This window comes from Salminus brasiliensis, chromosome 11, assembly GCF_030463535.1.
Source record: "Salminus brasiliensis chromosome 11, fSalBra1.hap2, whole genome shotgun sequence".
Classification (NCBI taxonomy): domain Eukaryota; kingdom Metazoa; phylum Chordata; class Actinopteri; order Characiformes; family Bryconidae; genus Salminus; species Salminus brasiliensis.
In genome coordinates, this window is record NC_132888.1 from 5,477,606 (window position 1) to 5,503,170 (window position 25,565).

At 41.4% G+C, this 25,565-nt stretch overlaps 1 protein-coding gene across 1 annotated transcript in view; it reads left to right on the top strand.

The window, feature by feature from the left end:
• wdr95 (WD40 repeat domain 95) overlaps window positions 1-25,450 on the top strand; it is a 49,209-nt gene extending 23,759 nt beyond the window's left edge. Inside the window, exons 12-30 of the mRNA XM_072691944.1 lie at window positions 320-389; window positions 983-1,226; window positions 4,954-5,059; window positions 7,197-7,348; window positions 9,925-10,027; window positions 11,951-12,057; window positions 12,193-12,272; window positions 16,674-16,737; window positions 16,889-16,934; window positions 17,662-17,721; window positions 18,476-18,638; window positions 21,274-21,372; window positions 22,413-22,471; window positions 22,564-22,702; window positions 22,817-22,856; window positions 22,963-23,051; window positions 24,178-24,356; window positions 25,046-25,146; window positions 25,264-25,450. Of these exons, the coding sequence (XP_072548045.1) occupies window positions 320-389; window positions 983-1,226; window positions 4,954-5,059; window positions 7,197-7,348; window positions 9,925-10,027; window positions 11,951-12,057; window positions 12,193-12,272; window positions 16,674-16,737; window positions 16,889-16,934; window positions 17,662-17,721; window positions 18,476-18,638; window positions 21,274-21,372; window positions 22,413-22,471; window positions 22,564-22,702; window positions 22,817-22,856; window positions 22,963-23,051; window positions 24,178-24,356; window positions 25,046-25,146; window positions 25,264-25,450 (2,088 nt within the window). The remainder of the gene's footprint in view (window positions 1-319; window positions 390-982; window positions 1,227-4,953; window positions 5,060-7,196; window positions 7,349-9,924; window positions 10,028-11,950; window positions 12,058-12,192; window positions 12,273-16,673; window positions 16,738-16,888; window positions 16,935-17,661; window positions 17,722-18,475; window positions 18,639-21,273; window positions 21,373-22,412; window positions 22,472-22,563; window positions 22,703-22,816; window positions 22,857-22,962; window positions 23,052-24,177; window positions 24,357-25,045; window positions 25,147-25,263) is intronic.
• Window positions 25,451-25,565: the final 115 nt, after the last annotated feature.

Consider the following 25,565-nt stretch of genomic DNA (forward strand, 5'->3'; position numbering starts at 1 on the left):
TAATAAAGGGAGATGCCATGAATTTCAAATCTTGTTGACTTTAATTGCAGCTGTAGTATGCAAGCTTATTCCGATGTTTGCTTCAGAATGCCCACTTTTCACAATCCATTAAATCCTGATGGATTAAATCATATCCTACTTACATCGCTTTAACTGCTGATGTAAAATCCAAATTATTCGGAACTGTCGTTAACAGTAATTTTTGATGCTGGATACAGTTTGCCGATTTGAAACTCAGACAAGGTGATGAAAAAGACACTCACTAAGAATACACTCCATATTTTTAGCACAAACCCCTCATAACATCCTGTCATTTCAGGTGAAATTCTTCCAGAGCTTTCCTGCCGTCGTTTCCACGTCGAACCACGAAGCCTCTGCTCTTGTTATCGGTAACGTGTGAAATGAGCCTCTCTCCTGTTGTTCCTTTCCATCAATTAGTAAAGGCTTTCATTGTGAGTGGGCCGGCAGAGTCTATCAAGGACAGAAGGTCTCTTTGCACTTCGCTGCATGGGGGAACAGAAGCAAAATGATCATTATCTCTCTTTTTTTCCTCATTAAAATCTGAAAATAGCGCGTATCTTCAGTCTCCCCTTAGAGGAGAGGTCTGTGGAGCAGGCTAAAGAGGAAAACAGCAATTTATTCAGCATAGTTAATGCCAGTGGAGGGATCTGTCAAAGCCCTCAATGTAATGAAATTCCAGTTAATCTGATCTGAATAGCATGCCGTGACCGAAAACGGGAAGGGGAAAAGAGCTATGAGTCATCTGTCAGTTGGTCCCATGTGTCTGTCTGTGTGTATGTGTATGTGTGTCTATGCTTGTGAATCTGCCATGTGTGGGCTGGTGGGTGGAGTTATAGGTCAGGGTTTAATTAAGCTCACAAAACTGCCTTTATATTTAGTCGTATATGCAAATATTACATGCAAAATGCATATTTGCGTTTTCTTGTCTAATCTGCGATTATATTCTCCAATCTTTTGCAAGGCTGTATACTCCCATCCACCAACATCGAGCAGCAGATGAGGGAGATCAAGGAGGTGTGCCGGGAGGGAAAGCTCAAGAAAGCAACATTTGGCCTCGGAAACCCACAGCACAGAGCGGCCTGTGACCAGACTGTCTTCTCCATTTATAAAGGGGTCATAACCTTTGACTTCTGTACTGTAAATAACCTGCTGGTCACTGGGGGGATGGACAGGCTGATACGGATGTGGAATCCTTATGTACCTGGGTGAGCAGTTTTTACTGTGAGCTGTTTTTTGTTAATGAAATGTACACTATAAATGTTTGTGGACACTCCATCTAATGAATGCATTCAGGTACTTTAAGTTACACCTATTGCTTACACAGATGTGCAAACACACACACAGCTTGTCTAATCAGCTCTTTTACAAAAGGTTTCCTTCCAGAATTTGGCAGAATTTAGCTCAATCCATTCTTCCTTTAGTAGTAAAATGTGTCCTGTGCCACTGGCTGCAACACAATCCTGCTGCATGATTGAACCACCCCCATGTTTAACAGTTGGAGAGGTGTTCATTTTATGAAATGTCAGCACCCATTTGTCTCCAAACATACTATTGTTCTTTCTAGCCACAAAGCCCAATCCATTTAGCCCAATTCAGCCCAATACATTCTTCCCTCTACCAGTAAAATGTGTCCTGTGCCACGGGCTGCAACACAATCCTACTGCATGATTGAACCATCCCCATGTTTAACAGTTGGAGAGGTGTACGTTTTATGAAATTTCAGCACCCATTTGTCTCCAAACATACTTTTGCTTATTCCAGCCACAAAGCCCAATCCATTTAGAGCAAATCCAGCCCTATACATTCTTCCCTCTACCAGTAAAATGTGTCCTGTGCCACTGGCTGCAACACAATCCTACTGCATGATTGAACCACCCACATGTTTAACAGTTGGAGAGGTGTTAGTTTTATGAAATTTCAGCACCCATTTGTCTCTAAACATACCATTGCTTATTCCAGCCACAAACTTTGAAGAACCTCTAACAGTAACAGACTGTTTGACTGGGAATGCTCAAACCTGATTTCCTAATAATACAAATTCATTTTGAAGCTTTGCATCTTCACACGGGAGCATTTACTCTCAGTTTGGGGTATTATGAAAAGGCCTAATGTCGTTAGGCCTGCATTCTGTCACAGCTTTGCCGACTGACACTTTCACTGCACAGTGAGAATCACACCCAAGGCAATGTTGGATTAGAGCAGCAGCAGCAGCCTCCCTCAGGTCCTCGCCCCCTGCTGTCTCATCATATTGTGAATTTGGAGACCGACTGGCTTGGTTGAATAATACGGAACAAATGAAAAAAACATGCATAATATAAAGCAATAATGTGCATTTATTTGGAGAGCTAAAGAACCTTTTAGATAAGCCAATGCCCTCCTCAAACTGGCCTAGCATGCCTCTCGATATGACATTTGTATTTGGAGTTACCAAGGAATTAAATGAGCCTGAAACACTAACCAGAGGCCAAAATGGTAAGGATGTAAAGGGTTAAAACCCTCAACACCCCAAAACAAAACCCAACAGCCAACAAAGTAGTAGACTATTCAGTAGAGTTGTATTTTCTGACTGTGAAACAGATCAAAATCAGTTTCTGACACCTAGACTAGACTACTGCAAAGAGAAAAATACCCTGGCATGATGTAAACCAGAGGCACAATAGACCAGGTTACAACAGTGGAACTGATTCACTCATCCGTACTGAAGAAGTGCTGACAGGAGGAATTCTAAAGGGTCCAGAAATACAGTTTTTTTTTTGTTCAGATCCAATGGAATGCCTCAGTACTCTTAGGCTTGACCTTGCAGGAGGACAACAACCCGGATCCCGCTATTAAAGCTGCCATGGAGCTTGTCAGGGCCAAAAAGTGGAATGTTTTTGACTGCCCAAACCGGTCACCTGACCTGAACCCTACTGAGCTGCATTTCAGACAAAGCTTCCAAAACAAGCAGGGATTAAAAATGACCAGTTAAAAAAAGCCCACCAAAGCATCAGCAGGGAAGAGACCAAATGTCTGGCAATATTCAATATTTATGGGTTGCAAGCTTTAGACAGACATCCACTGTAAAGCAATATGACCATATTATTTATGGTCATATTGCTTTATAATTTATTATATTAACCTTATTTACTCGATTTATGATTTAGTATGGTTTCAAAATAACACTTAATACTGTACAAATATCATCAGCTGCACTTTAAGGTGCCAAATAGTGCATTTATTGAGCATTTTAGTTGTTGTTTGGTGTATAAAGTAAGTGCGTAACTTTAGTTGTGGTGAAAAAATTATCATTTGTTTAACAAGCCTGTTTACCACCCTGTTATTTTGCTTCAGAATAAAAAAAACACTGACTTTACAGAGGACTTTAAAGTAACGCTGTAAATATCCATGAGTCTTACCGAATAGTGCCTCTGTCCACTTGTTGTGTCCTCTTGGCAGGATGTGCCATTAGCAAGCTGAACAGACTGTAGACAGGTTAGCTTTTAGCCTTGTCCCGTCTCACTTCCCTGGGTTTGACTTTCTCAAGTCTCACCAGTAAAAAATAAGCCTTTCCCTTCTGGTGTGAGTTTAGCTACAGTTTGGCTCAGCTAAGTTTGTTTAGTTGGTTTTCGAGGAAGCGGACGTTAAATAGAAGAGATAAAGCATTAGCTTTTAGCCTAGTGCAAATCCATGTTTGATCCCCCAGCTTTCGCTTCATCACATGCTGAGTTTAAGGTCTCTTTCTGTGGACACTGGCACAGAAAAAGCCCTGGCCATAAGGCCTGGTTCCTGTAGCAACCCATATTTCTACGACTAGCAGGATCTGGAGATGATTAGCTGTATGAAGTATGAACAGCACCATATTTTCACGGTTGAATTTTATTTTGACTAGGGCTTTTTTTTTATAGTGCGCTGGGGTTACGTAAAGTTTGGGGGTGTAAACAAAATGAGTCACTGTTTACATTTACATTTATGGCATTTAGCTGACGCTCTTATCCAGAGCGACTTACAAGGTTACTGGTATTACAGAGGTGGGCCAGTGTAGTGTTAGGAGTCTTGCCCAAGGACTCTTATTGGTGTAGCACAGCATAGTCACCCAGACCGGGAATCGAACCCCAGTATCCCACGTGGTGTGGTAGCACACTGGCAGGTAGTGGTGTTATCTGTTGCGCCACACCAACCACACGCACCACACCAACCACACCGAGGAAAACTGTTATGTTATCTACAGTTCTGGGGTTGGAATTGGCCTGTTTTACAGCTCTGTTTTGGTTTTGCCAGTGGTATTTGAGGCCCATGGTTTGTACTAACTATTATTTTACCGAGGAAAATACAGCTTGACATCCAACCAGTGGAGCATCAGAGGCAGAACACCATAAACTGTTACTGTCCAATTACTTATGGCCTCATATGCACTTAGTGTTTGTTTTGGACCATTATTCAATAACACCTTCATGTGTGTTTTGTTTCTGTCACCATCTGCTTGGATTTGTTTTCATTAAAATGATTATAGATCATTAAGCAGCTTCTGAACAGCTGTACTTCAGTAACCTCATTACAGCCGGAGCTCAATCACCTCCCTATAGCAGCAAAATAAGGCCCTAACACACATCCTTCTTCTACTATGATCCAGCCAATGGGAAGCCCTTTATCATGTACGGGAACATCTTTCTTGTGCGCAGCTTGCCTCCTCAAAGACCGACTCCTGAATGGAAGTAATTATTTTGGGATGACAGGAGCCGAGCTCCCAGAAGCTGCATTGCTCATTAGCGTCACAGAACAGAGAGGGGTCTGTCTTTCTCTCTGTAGTTCAGGAAAACATGGTAAAAATGTCTGTGCAACTGCCATGTTCTCATCAGAGGCGGTAGCATATCTGATGATCCTCTTCTGATGTTGTAAACACTGGTGGTATGTCTCGGTTTGTGTAGTGACTCCCTAACGATCTTCTAATGACAGGAGGCCTACAGGGATTCTGAAAGGTCACTCTGCTCCCATCTTCCACCTCCATATCTCCACAGAGGACAGCCGCATTTTCTCAGTGTCCACGGACAACAGTGCGAGGGTGAGTAAAAGAATGACGTCGGCTCGGTCATAACAAAACTTCTGATCTCTAAAGCTGTAACTTGTAAGCTGTGCCTCGTATGTCCCACATATGTCCCCCATGTATGTCCCATCTTGCTATTTAAGATCCTCTGACTTGGGATTTCTAGCTGTCCCCAGGTTCAGTTCAGGCTGTCCACTATGAATGACAGGTCAGGTAGGGTTGCTGCCCACCCATTTGCTCTCAACCACTACCTAGACAGTTTTTTTTTACTTATATAGCTTCCTTGGGTATATATATATATTGACTATATATCTTTACATGCTCCGTGTTATCTTTACCTCCTCCGAGTTAATGACTAAACACTTATCCAGGCCTGACCTTTTGGCAGACTGACCACCAGGCTCCCCTGCCACCCATGTCAGACTAGCTGCCCACCCTCCTGCCACTGCTACCTCCCTAATGACCCTGTTCAAATGGGCATGAACTCTTAACTATCTGCCTCTATTATTATTATTACCACCACCATTAACCATCATTACTCTCAGCACTCCTGCCATCACTGCTATGATTATGTTAGTTATACTATATTATGATTATTATGATTCATTTATTATAATATTATGATTATGTTGCACACCTGAGCAGAAGAATATGCATCTTATATGGTGGTACGTTGACGTTAATCAATAATTTATAAATAGTTCTGATCAGAGAGGACATGTCTTTCTTGTGAGTCTTGGTTTAGTCTACGGTTTCTTCCTCCAGCTCTGAGGGAGTTTTTTCTTGCCACTGTGGGCTTTGCTTAGCTCAATGGGGGTCTTAGGTTTTTGTGTCTTGTTGATCTCTTGTGCTCTTTCTGATGACTGATTCTTTAAAGCCGCTTTGTGACAATGCCAATATATCAAATAAATTTGATTTCATTTATCATTGTGATTCAGAATCAGAAATACTTTATTGATCCCAGGAGGAAAATAACAGTTGTTACAGTTGCAACAGTTTGTGTAAGAATAAATACTCTACAAAATAAACACTCTATTTAATACAAATAAACACTATAAAATTTAAATAAACACCCTATAAAATAAAAAATAAACACCCTATAAAATAAAAAATAAACACTCTATAAAATAAAAATAAACACTATAAAATAAAAATAAACACTATCAAGTAAACACTATAAAATAAAAATAAACACTATTTAATAAAAATAAACACTATATTAAATAAACACTGTATTTAATAAAAATAAACACTGTATAAAGTAAACACTATAAAATAAAAATAAACACTGTATAAAGTAAACACTAAAATAAAAATTACCAAATAAATTTTAAAACAAAGAGGAAACAAATATGTATATGTAATTTATAATGTATATATAAATTATGTGAATACAGTGGTGGCATAGTGGAATAGTGGTAATAACTGTGATAATAAATATGCGAAATTATTGTTATTGTTGAAATTATTGTTATTATTATACATTAACACGATTAACATTTAATAGATTGACAGGACTAGTATTTATAAATTTTTATAAATAAATTATTTATAAAAAAGTTATGCAATGTGTTTTGAGTTTAAATGCCAAAACCTTTAGGTGCTATTCCAAAAGTGGACATTTCTTGTTAGTTTAATTGTAGCAAATCTAGTTGAATTGCTTGTAATCACACAAAGTAATTGCAATAGTTTTTTCTTGTTGCTCAAGGTTTTCAGGCCTATAAAATGTCCATAAGCAGAGCATGTGTACAACAGATAAAGTTGCAGTAACACACTTAATCATCACATCTTGCATCACATTTCTGCTACAAAGCAACAGAACCCGCCCAGACGATGGGAACTAATGCTAATACTGTAGTGACTCCATTTGTCAAAGCCTGTGGGATTTATGGATTCTGCTTTTATGATTGTTTTTTTTTGTGTATGGAGGCTTAAAGGGATACATACCCCGTGTGAAAGAAGGATTCCAGACCATGCAGTGAATAATGGTCTTTATTGCAGAGAAGCTGCCGTGACTTTGCTCTTGGTTGTCACTTTGACGGATAATCTGCATTGTTTATGAAGGTTAATCTCCATAGATATTCCCAAATACTAGAAGTTCTGAAACTGGGGATTGTCTGAGGCTTGTCTGTGGTTTCTTTGTGTTCTTCTTTAGATATGGGACATCCAGGCGCAGTGTTGCCTTTTTGCTGCCCATCCAAAGGCCAGTTTGCTGCGTGGCGACCTGTCTGCCTGTCTGTACTCTTCAGCAGTGAAGGGACTTTACGTAGCCACAGATTCACTCGCACTGCTGTCACTCAAAACCAAGTAAGCTACGTCACGATGAGAACTTTAGATCATTTACAGAGGAACTGACAGAATTAGACTTTCTGCTTAATTGGACATACCTACCATGTTGGTACTCCTTGTACACAGAATTACAGGATCCCTGCTGGGTTAAGAACAGCCGACCAATCAAGCACATTTCTCCAACAGTGATCCTGTGGTCAGAAACTGACCATTAAGGAAGGGCTAGAAGATAACTGGCACAAACTGTGCATGAATTGAACTACAGTCTTTACACACCTACAATCCTAAAAGCAAAAAGGCACTTGAGTCATGCTATAGAAGAACCATGTTTGGTTCCATGAAGGTCTCTTGGATGAAGTAGATACCTTCACCTTCGCCTTCACCTGCGAAGAACCTTTTAAAAGAAGTCAGTGTTAAGGTTCTACCATTTTACCAAGTAGTTCCTCTGTGGCATTATTACTCAGCTTTGTAGCACCTTTGCTGTAGCCCATCTTTTTTCATGCACAGGTTGTGTCAGTTATCTCCTGACCTGCTAGCCCTTTAGAAACTAATCAATGGTCAGTTTTGGACCACAGAGTCACTGCTGGAGAAATGTGTCTGATTGGTTTCCTATTCCTCAACCTAGCAGTGATACTAAACCCAGCAACACAAAAGTATTGGGACACTTGCTCATCAAATGAAATCATGTTGCATTGATAAAGGTGTAAAGGTGTAAATAATGTAGGTGTATAGTCCCCCATACCTATATATATATATATATATATATATATATATATATATATATATATATATATATATATATACACACATTTCTCTAGCAGTGACGATGTGGTCAGAAACTGACCATTGATTAGTTTCTAAAGGGCTAGCGGGTCAGGAGATAACTGACACAACCTGTGCATGGAAAAAGATGGGTTACAGCAAAGGTCGGTTCCATATAGCAATGCAGTATAGTCCATATATATATATATATATATATATATATATATATATATATATATATATATTAACATCTGTAAAGCATGGGTCTTTATATATTGCTATTATAAATAGACTGGGTAAGGTGTAAATTCTGAATTGTGAGTGGGGAGAAGTCTTTGGTGGGTGCAGTATGACTGAGCAGAGATCACAGTTCCAGTAAGTAAGTGTGTATGTGTGTGTGTGTGTGTGTGTGTGTGTGTGTGTGTGTGTGTTTGTGTGTGTGTGTGTGTATGGGGCGGAGGCTTGATAAGCTATCTTGTGCAAAGAGACTGGGGAGATAGCTTTGTGATGGACTGGACTGAAACACTGTACCACAGTCCTACATTTATTATTTCTTCTGAAATTGAGAGAAATTAAAAAACAGAGATCACCTCTCAGATCAGTCTCGGTCTCTACTGCATTGCTGTGAAGATTTGATTGCATTTAGCGACAAGAGTGTTATTCCAAACTCTTCAACTCATCCCAAAAGTATTGGATGGAGCACCATTCATCATTCCATGGAACACAGTTCCCCCTGCTCCACAGCCCAATGCTAAGGGTGGGGTATACCCCTCTAGGTCACGCCCAGCATTAGGTATGGTGCCATGGTGCTCCAGAGAGTCCTATTCTATTGGCAATCCTTCTCTACAAAGACTAGACTTTCTGGGTGTGCATTGTTTACATCTGTGTCAGCAATGGGTGCAACTTAAAGTAGTTGAATGCTTTTAATATAAAGGGGTGTCCACAAACTTTTGGAAATGTAGTGTAAATGTGCCTGATACAGTTGCACCTATGCCTTACATAGAACCAATCTGTGACCCTGGCAGGGTCCTTGCAATACAAATAAATGAGATGATGGTCTTACTGTCTGTCTTAAAGCAACAGATGAGCAACAGATTTGACATTTCTTTTATTTTGTCCAAAAGTTTGTAGACATCTGCTCACCCAGCACTTTGTCTGCTGCAGTAACAACCTCTGCTCTTCTAAAAAAGACTTTGTTGATTGGGTTCAGCCATGAGAGCATTAGTGAGGCCAGGTTCTCAGGTTGGGTGATTAGTTCTGGACCACTTCAGCTCATCCCAAAGGTAATGGATGAAGCCCCATCACACAGTTCTACTGCTCCACAGCTCAGTGCTGAGGATTTGTACTCCATAGGTAACACTTGACATTGGCCATGGTGACCTTGGCTTGGTTTAGAGCAACCTTTTTTAATTTTTTAACACCTGTGTGAGCAAAGGGTGCACCTATGAGTAGCTGAATTCACTCATTAGAAGGGATACCTGGATACATTTGGACCAACAGTGTCTATGGTTGGTGTTTCTGATAAAAAAATGACCAATAAGTGTAGGTATGATATAGGTGTCTAATAAACTGTCAACCCAGGCCAACTTAGGCTCAACTTTAGTAAAATTGTATCATTAAATCTGAATATCTGTGTCTGTTTACATGTATTACAATAATAAACAAGTGAAACTGACTATTTCAGACCATTTTCCAGAATATTAACATTGTCCCTCAGGGTAATGTTTATTCCTACAAAGTTGACTCTGACTTGGTTGAACTGTGTAGGAGTTAAACCAGCACAAGTGATGTTTTCCTTTAATTTCCTTGCATGATTTCTCCCTGTGTCCCAGAGCAGAGCCACAGGGCTGCTACATCATGTCCCATAAGGAGGCAGTGCTGTGCTGTGGTTACAGCACAGAGTTTCGGCAGGTGGTGAGCTGCACTGAAGGCTCGGTGAGTGGATGCCTTTGAACACTGCCTGTCACAAAGCTCGCCCCACTCTGGGGACGCAGATAAAGTGCTGCCATCCGCTCTGCGAGAGCGCTGCTGGCTCGCTTTGATGCTCAGTTCTGGACCTCTGCAGTGTGTGGCCTCGCATCCCATTAATACGCATCTGCTTCTGTAGTCTAGGAGCCCATAATGCTGTTAAAATCAGGCCTGAGGATAAATTAGCAAAAAGGAAAAAAAATAGTGTAGCACTAACACTGACCTTTACCCAAAACCAGTTTTAATTGAGTAGTTGAGTGTGCTAACATTGAGAAATTAACATAGCGTCAAAAGTTTGGGGACACCCTCTGCAAAATATACATAATTTTAGTCGGTTCGCAATCACATCCTAAAAGCTTAGCAGGATTATTTAGAGGGAAACACTGTCATGGGTCAAGGTGACAATGACAGAACCCACATCATTCAATCATTATTTAGGCAAAACCTGCGCTTCATACCAAGAAACATGGCATTAAGCCTGTTGGCATTAAGATGCCTGTTAGCATTAACATGGCATTAAGAATGTTGAAGCTTAATATAGCCATTTGCAAGTTTATGCTAATTAAAAAAAAATAAAATAAAGTTGTTTGTCAAATTTTAGCATTTCTTTTAATGGTAAAACTTCTAATTTGTTACTGACAATTGACATGCACGTTTGTAGCCCCCCCCAGCACTAGCAAGGCTCCAGACACTAGGAGGAGGGTAAGTAACTTAACACAGGTCTCCTCCGACACATGCAAAGCCAGCCGCCACCAGACTGCCACAGACATGGCATTGCTGAGACGCTTCCCAGCTGCACCAGCTAACATATACCTGCCAACATCACTTAAGAATAATAAGGGCCGAGGAATCCTTGTCTATCCACCTGAAGAGAGCGCAGTCAGTTGTGCTCTTCCAGACTCCGGTCACCGATGGCAAATTGAATGGCTCAAGATTTGAACTCACGACCCCCTGGGCCATAGTGGTAGCGCACTACACCGCAGAGCCACTTGGAGCTCTCTTTAATCCGTTCTTCAGATTTTAGAAGAAAGCAAAGCGTCCTCAAAGCTAGCATTGTTAAAAGCCATTGTTATTGCAATATCAAACACTGTATTAATGAAGCTCTGGAGTGGCACAGCCGTCTAAGCGCCAACTCAATTGTTGGGAGACTGAATGTTCGATCCTCTGTGATGCCCAACTCAAACATGAGAGCATAACTGGCCTTACTCATTCTGGACTAGCTGCTAGCCAATGTGCCCATTGTGTGTTCTGTTAGCTAACATAAAAGAATTAGCAGTTAGCATGTTGCCCTAATGCTGGTGACACTGTGCAAGGGAAGTAATTCCGGCTAGTGGGTGAGAATGGCAGTGACCAAAGTGGGCATGATGATTTTATATATATCAATAAGGACTCTTTAGTTAATTACATCTTTTGGTCAAACAGTGGGAGCTGCTGCAGCTCTTCCTGCTTTGCTTTGTCATTTGCTAAATAAGCCAAATGATTTCCCCATTTTGGAGGAAGACACCATGGCTTGGATCTTTTATTATGATAATGGTGCCATCGAGTAAAACAGGGTAAGCCAGTCACCTTTGGGTCCATACTGTAATTCTTACAGAAAGGTGTCTAAACTTTTGATTATTTAGATTTATTTTTTGTATGTTATGACAGGCAGATTAACTGTGCAACAGTGTTACTACTTCCCAATTGAAATTAATTTTACATCATTTTCATTAGAAATTTGTAATTTTAATACAAATTATTTTTAATAATTAATATTTTAGTCGTTTTATACTGTAGTGTCATACCAAGACTTTTATTGTATTCTTGTATTTTTAGGGTGAGTGACGCATTCATTAAAAACATATTGCCCATCATAAACTGCAGGTAAAGTCATTCCTTGATTTATTTTAGGTCATTAAAGTCTGGGATGTGGACACAGGAAATCAAGTGTTTGAGTATGGAGGTGCTCATGGACTCTCTGCCATAACCTGTATGACCTTCGACCCAAAAGGAAGAAGGTCTGATTGGCCAAGGCCATTTTGTATATTTTCATCTGTACAGCATATCAAAAATGATATACATACGAGTCAGTTCATCATTTATTTTTCTTACTTTCCTTCCACTTTTGTTTTTTACTTATTTGTGTCCTAAAGGCTTGTAACAGGAGGTAGAGACGGCTGCCTTAAAATCTGGAATTTCAACAACGGCCACTGCCTGAAGATCCTCAGTCGAGGTGCAGCACATTTACGCACAGATTTCTTTGGGCACTGCAATGCGTGTTAATGTAATGCAGGCTGTGTGTGTCTCTGCAGAGGGTGGGGACAATGAAATCTGTAACTGAACCCATCTGCATTAAAACCGATAAACATCCAAGTTTTAGGGCGATTTAGTAGGAAACTGAACTCTGCAAAGCTCAGCCTGTGTCCTGTCTGAAACTGAAATATTGCATTGACAAAAGTATTCAGACCCTTTACTCAGCAATTACAGCCTCCAGTCTTCTTGTGTACGATGCCACAAGGTTTGCAACCCGTAGATTTGGGGATTTTCTGCCATTCCTCTCTGCAGATCATCTCAAGCTCTGCCAGGTTGGTTGGTGACCAGTTTCACATCAGATGTTAGACTGGGTTTAAGTCAGGGCTCTGTCTGGACCACTCAAGGGCATGCACAGACTTGTCCCGAAGCCACTCCTGTGTTGTTTTGGGTGTGTGCTTAAGGTCATTGTCTTGTTGGAAGGTGAACCTCCAGGCTCTCCAGGTCAGGGTTTCCTTAAGAAGGTCTCTGCTGTACATTCCTCTGTTGAGCTTTCCCTCAACCCTGACCAGTCTCCCTGTCCCAGCCACTGAAACACACCCCCACAGCATGATGCTGCCACCACCATGCTTCACTGTAGGGATTGTGTTGGGCAGGTGATGAGCAGTGCCTGGTTTCCTCCAGACAGGACTCCTAGAATTGAGGCCAGAAAGTTCAATCTTGGTTTCATCAGCCCAGAGAATCTTGTTTCTCACAGTCTGAGCGTCCTTTAGGGGTTGTCATGTGTCTCCTACTGAGGAGAGGCTTTCTTCTGGCCACTCTGCTATGAAGCCCAGATTGGTGAAGTGCCGCAGTGATAGATGACCTTCTGGACGTTTCTCCCATCTGCACACAGCTCCTGGAGCTCAGCCAGATTGACCATTGGGTTCTTGGTCACATCTCCTACCAAGGCCCTACTCCCCTGATTGCTTAGTTTGGTGGGCTCTAGAAAGTACTAGTTATTCTAGACTGCTTCAATCAAGAATTCTGGAGGCCTGGGAACTTTCAGAACAGCGGAATGTTTAGTTTGGTGTCCGAACAGCAGAGTCGCTCGCTGTCTTCAAACGCAGACTAAAGGCCTACCTCCTCTGAGAGTACTTGGGCGAACTACCACTTTTTGTAGTGTCTACGCTTAGAGATATCTTTGAAATTTAGTCTATTCAAACTAGCAGAGGTTTTCCTGAGTAAACAGTGAAACACTTTTGTAAGTCTCTCTGGAGAAGAGCGTCTGTTAAATGCCTGCTAAAAGTCTCCAGATCTGTACCTCTACACGATCCTGTCCTCTGAGCTCTACAGGCAGTTAGTTCCTCCTCATGTCTTGGTTTCTGTTCTGATATACAGCTATATAAGTCAGCTGTGAGACCTTATATAGATAAGTGTCTTTCCAAAGCATGTCCAATCAACCGAATTTACCACAGGTGGACTCCAATCAGGGTGTAGAAACATCTCAAAGATGGGCAAGAGACATGGGATGCCCCCAGAGCTAAATTTTAATTTGTCCATTCAGAATTTTAAAATCTAAATTTCTCATTACAGGATATTGAGTGCAGATGGATGGAAATTGATTTTTTTATTTTAGCACAAGGACTCAATATAACAAAATGTGGAGAAAGTGAAAGGGGTCTGATGACTTTTGTATATATATACAGTGAGTCCAAGAAGTATTTGATCCCTTGCTGATTTTCTTCGTTGGCCCACTAATAAAGACATGATCATTCTATACTTTTAATGGTAGATGTATTCTTACATGGAGAGACAGAATATTAAAAAGAAAATCCAGAAAATAAATCTAAGGAATATATATTAATTGATTTGTATTTCATGGAGTGAAATAAGTATTTGATCCCTTAGTATTCATTAGCAGTTCTGGCTTTTACAGACCAGTTAGACACTCCCAATCAACTTGTTACCTGACCTGAAGCCACCTGTTCTCACTAATCACTTGTGTGAAAAACACCTGTCCACAGAATCAGACAGATCACACAGATTTCAAGTCTCCAACATGGGTAAAACCAAAGAGCTGTCACAGGACCTCAGAGTCAGAATTGTTGACCTTCACAAAGCTGGAATGGGCTACAAAAAGATTAGTAAGGTGTTGGATGTGAAAGTAACAACTATTGGTGCAATTATCAGAAAGTTTAAAGAGTATAACATGACAATCAACAGACCTCGGCCCGGTGCTCCAAAGAAGATTTCGCCTCGTGGGGTGGCAATGATGCTGAGAACAGTCAGAAATCGTCCTGCAACCACTCGGCAGGAGTTAGCAAATGACCTGAAGGCAGCTGGGACCACAGTTTGCAAGGAAACAATTGGCAACACTTTGCGCAACAATGGATTCACATCCTGCAGTGCCCGAAAGGTACCCCTGCTGAAGAGAGCACATGTGGAGGCGCGCCTCAAGTATGCCAATGATCATTTGAAAGATGAACCAAGTTATTGGGAGAAGGTTTTGTGGTCAGACGAGACCAAAATTGAACTTTTTGGCCTCAACTCCACCCGCCATGTGTGGAGGAAGAAAAATGCTGCCTATGACCCCAAGAACACTGTGCCCACCGTCAAGCATGGAGGTGGAAGCATAATGTTTTGGGGGTGTTTCTCTGCCAAGGGTACAGGGCTACTTCACCGCATCACTGGGAAGATGGATGGAGCCATGTACCGCACAATCCTGAGGGACAACCTCCTCCCCTCTGCCAGGGATCTGAAAATGGGCCGTGGTTGGGTCTTCCAACATGATAACGACCCTAAACATACAGCAAAGGCAACAAAGGATTGGCTCAAGAAAAATCACATTAAGGTCATGGAGTGGCCCAGCCAGTCGCCAGACCTCAATCCGATCGAAAATCTATGGAGGGAGCTGAAGGTCAGAGTTGCCAAGCGACAGCCCACCAACCTTCATGATTTAGAGAGGATCTGCAAAGAAGAGTGGGCCAAAATTCCCCCTGGTGTGTGTGCTAAACTTGTGGTTAACTACAACAAACGTCTCACCGCTGTGCTTGCAAACAAAGGCTTTGCCACTAAGTATTGAGTGTGTTTGGCAAGAGGGATCAAATACTTATTTTCCTCATTGAAATACAAATTAATTAAAATATATTCTTTAAAATTATATTCTGGATTTTTGTCTTGATATTCTGTCTCTCCATGTTAGAATATATCTACCATTAAAAGTGCAGAAGGATAGTGTCTTTATTAGTGGGCAAACAAAGAAAATCAGCAAGGGATCAAATACTTCTTGGACTCACTGTATATATACATTGCATTTACTAAAGAACCTATGAAGAACGTCCTTTTCTTAAGGGCATAAATACAAGAGTGAGAAGAACCATGCTGACCCTTAAGGTTTACAGATTGTTTACTGTAATCATTTTTTAAAATCCAGTTTTGGAAGAACTTGTTTTTGTTCCTTAGACTTTCTTCTTCCTAATCCAAATGGATCATCTCCTATCTTATCTAGAGCTAAAGCTAGTACTTAAATGCTGTTTTGACTGTAAATGAAATTTAATAAACAGGCAGTTCTCTGACCTTTGCACAGTACCTCCTCTATGTACACTGTTAGTAAAATAGTCCTATGCAGTACCAAGAAAGGTGTATGACTGTGTGACAGTAATGGAAGCCTTTATGGTTGAACCATATTTTAAAAATCATGAACACCATGTTCCTCAGGATGGAGAAGAACAATTCAAGCCTTTGAATGTATCTTTAAACCAGTGCCTTTGCTAAACATTTAACATTTAAGGCATTTAGCAGACTTACAAAAGTGCTTTGCTATTTACTTAAGAAAAACCTCAGCTAGTTTGAATAGACTAAAATTCAAAGATCCTCTAAGTTTAGACTCTACTAAACACAAGTCTACAAGGGGACCACTCTGCCAAGTCCTCTTGGAAGAGGAGGGTCTTCAGTCTGCATTTGAAGACAGCGTGTGTTGGACCTTCCACCACTTTGGTGCAGGACAGAAAAAAGTCTGGACGCTCGTCTTCCGTGGATTTTGAGGGATGGCGGGTCGAGCCGAGCCGTACTTGAAGCTGGAAGGGCTCTTGGTGCAGATCGGCTTTTGACCACTACCATCAAGTACGGAGGGGCTGGCTGGTCCGTTCTTGGCTTTGTAGGCCAGAGTCAGGGGTCTGAATCTGATGACCTGGGCAGCAGCTACAGGAAGCCAGTGAAGAGAGAACGCAGCAGTGGAGAGACATGACTGAATTTAGGGACATTGAAGACGTGTGTAGTAAGTGTGTAATTCTAACAGTGAAGAGGACCATGAGGATTATTAATATTTAATAGTTTAAGTGTAAGCTCTACATCGCCATCTACTGAACAGCTCCTTGAGTTCTTCTTCCTCATTACTTTGCAGAGGACGGAGACCTGCGAGACGCCGAGATCTGCGACTGCTCCTATCTACAAGTACACAGGAATGCGTGAGCTTGGTCTTAATTCCAGTGGCCCATTTTATTTTATTTATTTTTGGAGGGGGGGGGTATTATTATTATTATTATTATTATTATTTATTAATTTGCTTCCATATTTTCACCTTTTCTGCTGAGTCATTTCTTTCATTTGTTCTGGCAGGTTTGTAATGTCTGTTGGCTGGGCCCGGAGGATTGACGTTTACTTAGTGAGTATGAAGGCGCGAGGCAAGGCGAGGCGAGCCAGCCCCAGCACCCCTCTCCAAGCCCCCCATCACCCCCCCACCAGATTTCATATCAACATAATTCCCCAGATGGCTTTCAGAAAATGGCTGACTGGTGTGACCTGTTTTCCTTCATGACACTCCCCTTTGTCGCTGTGCAGCCCATTTCCATTTTTCATTTACTGCATCTCTCCCACCTCTGAGTGCTCTCTCTCTCTCTCTCTCTCTCTCTCTCACTCCTCATTTCTCACTGTATGATGCTGCATTATTCAAGGCCTTTGCACGGGCTGCGCCACACGTTCACCCAAATAAGAAACCCGAGGGGGAATTCAGATGCTTACAGAGTGCCAGTGTGATAATATTGGAGAATAAGTGTTGAATAAGTGTTTCATTTTTGTCTCGTCTGCTTCCACGCCCTCCGCTCGGGGAAATGTATATTGTGTGAAAGGCCTTAAATGTTGCCCTGGTAACCAGGAACCTAATTTTCTTGTCATCAATCGTCTGCGAAGAAAAAAAAAATCTCCTTTCCATCCCATATTCTCACTGGTACCTGATACATCCAGATAAAGACAAGCCTGAGTGATGAGGCTTTTTATCGAATACGATTTCTGCTCTGCCAGTTAAGCAGCAGAAACTTCCAAACGACTGCATGAGCTGCGAAACCTTGACTCTGGTCAATCAGTCCGTACGGTTACTGTTTTCTGTCTTCCAGGACTCCCCAGAAGATACTCGCCATGTTCAGAGGCCACAGCCGTCGTGGCAGGACGACCTAGTAATGTGCAAAAACACCTACTTTATACTTACTCCCTGGCCACTTTATCAGAAACACCTACTTTATACTTACTCCCTGGCCACTTTATCAGAAACACCTACTTTATACTTACTCCCTGGCCACTTTATCAGAAACACCTACTTTATACTTACTCCCTGGCCACTTTATCAGAAACACCTACTTTATACGTACTCCCTGGCCACTTTATCAGAAACAACTACCATATATTTACTCCCTGGCCACTTTATCAGAAACACCTACTTTATACTTACTCCCTGGCCACTTTATCAGAAACAACTACCATATACTTACTCCCTGGCCACTTTATCAGAAACACCTACTTTATACTTACTCCCTGGCCACTTTATCAGAAACACCTACTTTATACTTACTCCCTGGCCACTTTATCAGAAACACCTACTTTATACTTACTCCCTGGCCACTTTATCAGAAACACCTACCATATACTTACTCACTGGCCATTTTATCAGAAACACCTACTTACCATGTCATTGTCAACGGTGCTCTGAAAATGGTCCACCACCCAAATAATATCTGCCATGGCGGTGGTCCTCTGGTGGTCCGTTTCCTCTGCTCCAGGGGAGCTGCAGTCAGTAGTAGTAGATCTTCAGAATGCTCCCACGTGTATATGTTAGACGTTTCTGATAAAATGGCCAGAAAGAGTTAGCAGAAGTCTGAAATGTCTGTAATGGTGTAAACTGGAGAGTTTGTTTTGCGGGCTGTCTGTCTGCAGAAGAGAGGACACAGAGAGGACATCCTTTGCATCGCTCAGTGTCCACCCTGTCTGCTGGCCACTGGCAGCTATGACGGAGAGATCATCGTGTGGAATCTGGTATCAGGACACATCCAGTGTCGCTTTCTCTCTCCGCTGCCTCCACAAGCTGATGAGGCTCAAAGTAGGAGTTTCCCTGCGTTTGCACCTCATTCTTTCTTACGGGGAAACGTCTGTAAAACATCTGTTTCTTCGCAGAAATCATATCATATCATATATGTCTAATCAAAAAGCCCGAATCCCACAATCAGACCAAACACTCTGGAGTTGGAAGGTTTTTTAAAAAACTGTGTGACTGGATAGGCGCTATTCTTCACTCTCCAGGCGTGTGATTGATTGAGAAGTATGCCACTTTATCAGAAACACCTACTTTATACTTACTCCCTGGCCACTTTATCAGAAACACCTACTTTATACTTACTCCCTGGCCACTTTATCAGAAACACCTACTTTATACTTACTCCCTGGCCACTTTATCAGAAACACCTACTTTATACTTACTCCCTGGCCACTTTATCAGAAACACCTACTTTATACTTACTCCCTGGCCACTTTATCAGAAACAACTACCATATACTTACTCCCTGGCCACTTTATCAGAAACACCTACTTTATACTTACTCCCTGGCCACTTCATCAGAAACACCTACTTTATACTTACTCCCTGGCCACTTTATCAGAAACACCTACTTTATACTTACTCCCTGGCCACTTTATCAGAAACACCTACTTTATACTTACTCCCTGGCCACTTTATCAGAAACACCTACTTTATACTTACTCCCTGGCCACTTTATCAGAAACAACTACCATATACTTACTCCCTGGCCACTTTATCAGAAACACCTACTTTATACTTACTCCCTGGCCACTTCATCAGAAACACCTACTTTATACTTACTCCCTGGCCACTTTATCAGAAACACCTACTTTATACTCACTCCCTGGCCACTTTATCAGAAACACCTACTTTATACTTACTCCCTGGCCACTTTATCAGAAACACCTACTTTATACTTACTCCCTGGCCACTTTATCTGAAACACCAACTTTATACGTACTCCCTGGCCACTTTATCAGAAACAACTACCATATACTTACTCCCTGGCCACTTTATCAGAAACACCTACTTTATACTTACTCCCTGGCCACTTTATCAGAAACACCTACTTTATACTCACTCCCTGGCCACTTTATCAGAAACACCTACTTTATACGTACTCCCTGGCCACTTTATCAGAAACACCTACTTTATACTTACTCCCTGGCCACTTTATCAGAAACAACTACTTTATACTTACTCCCTGGCCACTTTATCAGAAACACCTACTTTATACTTACTCCCTGGCCACTTTATCTGAAACACCAACTTTATACTTACTCCCTGGCCACTTTATCAGAAACAACTACCATATACTTACTCCCTGGCCACTTTATCAGAAACACCTACTTTATACTTACTCCCTGGCCACTTTATCTGAAACACCAACTTTATACTTACTCCCTGGCCACTTTATCAGAAACAACTACCATATACTTACTCCCTGGCCACTTTATCAGAAACACCTACTTTATACTTACTCCCTGGCCACTTTATCAGAAACACCTACTTTATACGTACTCCCTGGCCACTTTATCAGAAACACCTACTTTATACTTACTCCCTGGCCACTTTATCAGAAACACCTACTTTATACTTACTCCCTGGCCACTTTATCAGAAACACCTACTTTATACTTACTCCCTGGCCACTTTATCCGAAACATCAACTTTATACTTACTCCCTGGCCACTTTATCAGAAACACCTACTTTATACTTACTCCCTGGCCACTTTATCAGAAACAACTATTATATACTTACTCCCTGGCCACTTTATCAGAAACACCTACTTTATACTTACTCCCTGGCCACTTTATCAGAAACACCTACTTTATACTTACTCCCTGGCCACTTTATCAGAAACACCTACTTTATACTTACTCCCTGGCCACTTTATCAGAAACACCTACTTTATACTTACTCCCTGGCCACTTTATCAGAAACACCTACTTTATACTTACTCCCTGGCCACTTTATCAGAAACAACTATTATATACTTACTCCCTGGCCACTTTATCAGAAACACCTACTTTATACTTACTCCCTGGCCACTTTATCAGAAACACCTACTTTATACTTACTCCCTGGCCACTTTATCAGAAACACCTACTTTATACTTACTCCCTGACCACTTTATCAGAAACCCTTACTTACATTGACGGGCCATTTTTTTCACACCTACCTTGTATCTACACTCACTGGCCTTTTTATCAGAAACACCTACTTACCATGTCATTGTCACCGGTGCTCTGAAAATGGTCCACCACCCAAATAATATCTGCCATGGCGGTGGTCCTCTGGTGGTCCGTTTCCTCTGCTCCAGGGGAGCTGCAGTCAGTAGTAGTTAACCCCTATGTTGTACTTACTCATTGTCCGTTTTATTAGAAACCCCTATGTTGTACTTACACTAATTGGCCATTTTATCAGAAACACCTATGTTGTACTTACACCTACACAAGTAAAGAACAATAATAATAAAACATATATACAAATATTATGTAAATGAGATGACAATTTCATTTACAACAATAATAAATACTAATACCGGCCTTTTAGCCTCTTTCTGGACCATCACTGGAATGCAAATGAAACCTAGAGCCTATTCTGTACTGAAAACCCAGCGCTGTCTTCTTCCTCCTGATGCTTCTTTCTCTGATAGCTGTGGACAGAAGTGTGCAGAGTCTCGTCTTCCTAAGGTCCCGAGCGATAGATGCTGCGTTCTCCTCAGCTGCTTCTCTGTTGTCCTCAGGAACTGAAGGTAAAGTCCACTGATGTTTAAAGTAATTAGTAACTAAAGTGTACTGCAAAATGACTTACGCTGACTTACACAGACAGACTCCAGTCTGTAATTGTAGTGCTCCTGTATGTGAAGTGGAGCTGATATAGTGGACAATACTGTGAGGCGATGTTAATGATCATGTATCGCACCAATGTCACTGTCTGCATTCTTCAAAACGCCAGTGTTACATAAGGAGAAAACCTTCTTTCAAGTATTTTAAGTCGTTTTCTGACGTTTGCATAGATGTTTTTCACTTTGGTTTGGGGAGGGAAAATGCCCAAATACATTTTTTCATTCCTGTTATTGTTGCCACAGAATAAAATAAGCTGTTTTACCCTTTTAAAAAGGGATTATGAATATTGCTCATGATGAGCTCACTCTGATAGGCTGGTTTACAGCAAGGTACTTTAAGAAAGCAGAAAAGTGCTGTATAAATAATATAGTATTTTTTCTGTAAACAAATTATTTTGACAAAAATTATTCTGTAAAAATGTATTATTTACGTAATATTTAATAAATAATAATAAAAGAGTAGGTTTTAATGTAAAGATAATGTTTATAATTTTATTTTATAGTTTTATATAATTTTATAATTATAATTTATCATTATATAAATCATTATATATACAATTTTATCATTTAAAAAAGAAAACTCACTTTGAATTTAGCTCAGAAAATATAATTTAATATTTTATATAAAAGTCTAAATGTATTTATATTTATTTAATGTTAAATCTAATTGTTTTATAATATATAACATATTAAATTTAAAATATATTATGCAATATTGTTATTATAATTATTTTAAAATATTATACCAATACTATAGCTACAACAAATAATACAATTGCAAAAAAACCTTACAAAAATAAATAAATAAAAAATATTACAGTGCAGTTCTTTGACATCAGTAATCAACTTTGAAGTGTGTGCTTCAGAAACAGAGGTAAACAAATGCTGCATCTTGTGGAGAACAGTCTGCTCTTCTACAGCTCTAATATCTTCTCTTTGCATCAAAGGTCAGGTCCATTTCTGGAACGTGTTGAATGGGGGGAAATTCCTTCTGTCTTTTACAGCGGTATGTTTCATTATTCTCCCTCAAATGCCCTCATGATGGGATGAGCAGGGAGATTAGTCCGGGGTCTTACGAGAGCGATTTGCTGTCTTCAGTCTAGACTCCAGCAGCAGATTACTAAGCTGGCAGTCACTCAGGACGACGGCCTGCTCTTCGCCGCTGATGATGTAGGCTACATCTATGTTTATGACATCAAGCACTGTGCCCTTACCCTCCAACAAAAGCCTCCACAAAGTGAGTCTCTCTTTTTTTCTGGTTCAAAAAAGCCAGCATTTGGCTGAAACACTGCAGTGAAGAACCACGCTGTGACTTTGTGAGGTCAGCTTATTAACTTTGCTTTCATTCCAGCCGTGAACTTTTGGCGCGCGCATATTAGCAGCATAACTGGGTAGGCAGCCAAACACTGTGTTGGGCGTTTATTGAGAATTCTGGGAGGGGGGGTTCGTATTTGAAACTTTACTGATTTTGTTTTTTGGCTTTCTTTATCTTTGAAGCCTGCAGATGATCGAGAATGAACAGGTTCTGCTCACCTCTTCCGCGGACTGCACTGTGCGCCTATGGAGCATCCTTGGGGAGTTCATAGGTATAGCTGATACCTGTCTAGCTTTGATGTTTGATGCTTTTTGAGGTTCTTGGCCTGTTGGGAACTGAAATACCTCATCAATGTCTCTGATTAGAGGACAGCTGGATGCTGTGCTTGGGCATTCAAAATAGGATACATTTGCATGCGTCCCTTACCTTAGGACAGTGACCGTCTACCGTGCTGCAGAAACAAGGACTGTGCCTGAAACAGCTGCCTTGGTGCACCACTGCCCAGAAGGTCTCTGCAACAATGCAGGATGTCAGGATGAAAGCAAATCTCTGAGTAAATCACAGAGACAGCAAAGGTACCATCAGCCCCCAGCTAGCTGCTAGCTGAAAAACAAAGCCTGTCCAGCTGGCCAGCTCAAGCTGGTTGACCACCTTAGGATATGATGTTGCTTGAGTTGGATGGCTTAGCAGGTCTACCAGCGTGAACAACCTGACCAAGCTACTCAACCAGAGGTTGATCGATATGGCCAGCATGACCAGCCTGTCACCACACTGGTCCACCACTATGACCAGCTTGACCATGCTGATCAACAGCTAAGCTTGGTAACCAGGGTGACCAGATCTTCAACCACCAAGGACCAGCTTAGACCACCTGAAACCTATTACCAGCAGAAGCTGGTGCTGAGCCGGCCTTTTCAGCAGGGTAGCGTTTAGCTTCGTGATCCATTAGCATTTGTTTCACCCAAATAATTATTAAATTATTAGAAGGCTTATGCTACTGCACTTCCATTCGCACATGTCTGGATGCCATTCTGCCTCAGAATACTGTCTGAGTAGACCACATGTTATGGATCTAACACAGTAGTGGACTAGGAATACCCATAATGACAACCATGGCTGCAGGTATGAACAAGGTCAAGTAAAGTTAGCATCTAGCACTGTTTACTGTTTGCTCTCTAGTAAGAGTGTTCTATATAGTATATAACCAAGTTTTTAGAATATTTATTTATTTATTTTATTTTATTTTATTTTTTATTTGCTCCTGTAGCCTCAAGTGTGCCTAACATTTCAAACAAAAGAAGGCTTCAAGGACTACAGTGCTGGCTTCAAAAAAATTGCCTAGACTATAGATGTTTTTACCTGTGCTGAAACATGAAACCCACCACCACCCCCCACAGGTACTTTTGGGCAGCCTGAGAGATGGAGCCTCCATACTGCATCATCATGGAAGCATCCTGCTGTTCCCTATGAAGTTCTTATAGATCCTCTGAGCCTGCCCTCCCACAGCATGCTGGATGGGAAGATGACTCTTTCAGATGTTCTGAGCTCTGAGAGCACTGAGGACACCGGCACTGAGGTACCGACGATGGCGTTAGCGGTAGAGCGTGCTACTGTGTGTAGAACTGTGAGTTCTCTTAGTTTTGTAGGCCTACAGGACGTGTTTCAACCATCAGGCTTCTTTCGCTAGTTTTGAACTAAGGCTAATGTACACTACATGTCCAAATGTTTGTAGACACCCCTTTTAATAACTGCATTCATGCATACACATACACACAGCTTGCCTAGACCCTGTAAAGAGGAATTGCCAATAGAATAGTAAGTACTTAGTAAAGCACCTGCTCCTACTTTTGGTGGTCACCACTCCGCCTCATCCCCAACTTCCCAGCTTGTCCCAAAAGTATTGGATGGAGCACAATCATCCACACTGCCACAGCTCAATGCTGGGGGGCTTTATACCCCTCTAGCCCACACCTGACATTAGGCAGCATGCTCCAGAGTGTCCTATTCTACTGGCAGTACTTCTAGCCTGTGCACAGCAGGAACGCTACATTATTTGCCAATAATAAGGATTCACTGTATCTTATGTGGCAAAACCTCAGCCCCCCCTAAACATGTCTCGACTGGTCAACAACTGAGGTCGGCTACAAGGACAATTGTGTAAATTAGGTGTTTTTTCACTGAACTCATTCTTGAACAATGCATGCATGTGTGTATATGAGCCTGTGCACTCAATGCTTAAGCTTTCCTGTGGTGTTGTAATTGCAGTCAGAATCCCTGAACAAGGTCAGATACCCACTGCCGAGCTTCAGCGACAGGGAGATAGAGGCGGAGATTAACAGCCCTTTTCATCCACAACACGGGAAGTGGTGAGTTTGTTTTTCCAATCGTTAAAATCCGCTTTCCAATTCCGACAAGGTGAAATGTGACCTAAGGCTTTAGAAATCGGTGGTAAGAAACAGGGTTTGTTGTCTCTGGCTTTTCAGGCTCCGCCATGAAATATTCAAACATGCTAACAAGACCCCGAACCATGGAGGCCCCAAGGCCTACCACACTTTGAAGTATTTTGATGTTGCTGATGCTCCTACTACATGCGAGAAGCCCGATCTCTCCCTTGCAGGGATCGATCCCTTCATAGCCAGCTCTGTGGATGAGGAGCCTGCAGGAATATAAATGAGTTCAGCTCAGTTACTTACATTAAGGAGACTCTGGGCAGCCCGTTTAAACCCAGAGGAGAACATCGACTTGAGCTTCTTTCAGGGCACATGTTCTATTGGGGATATACAGT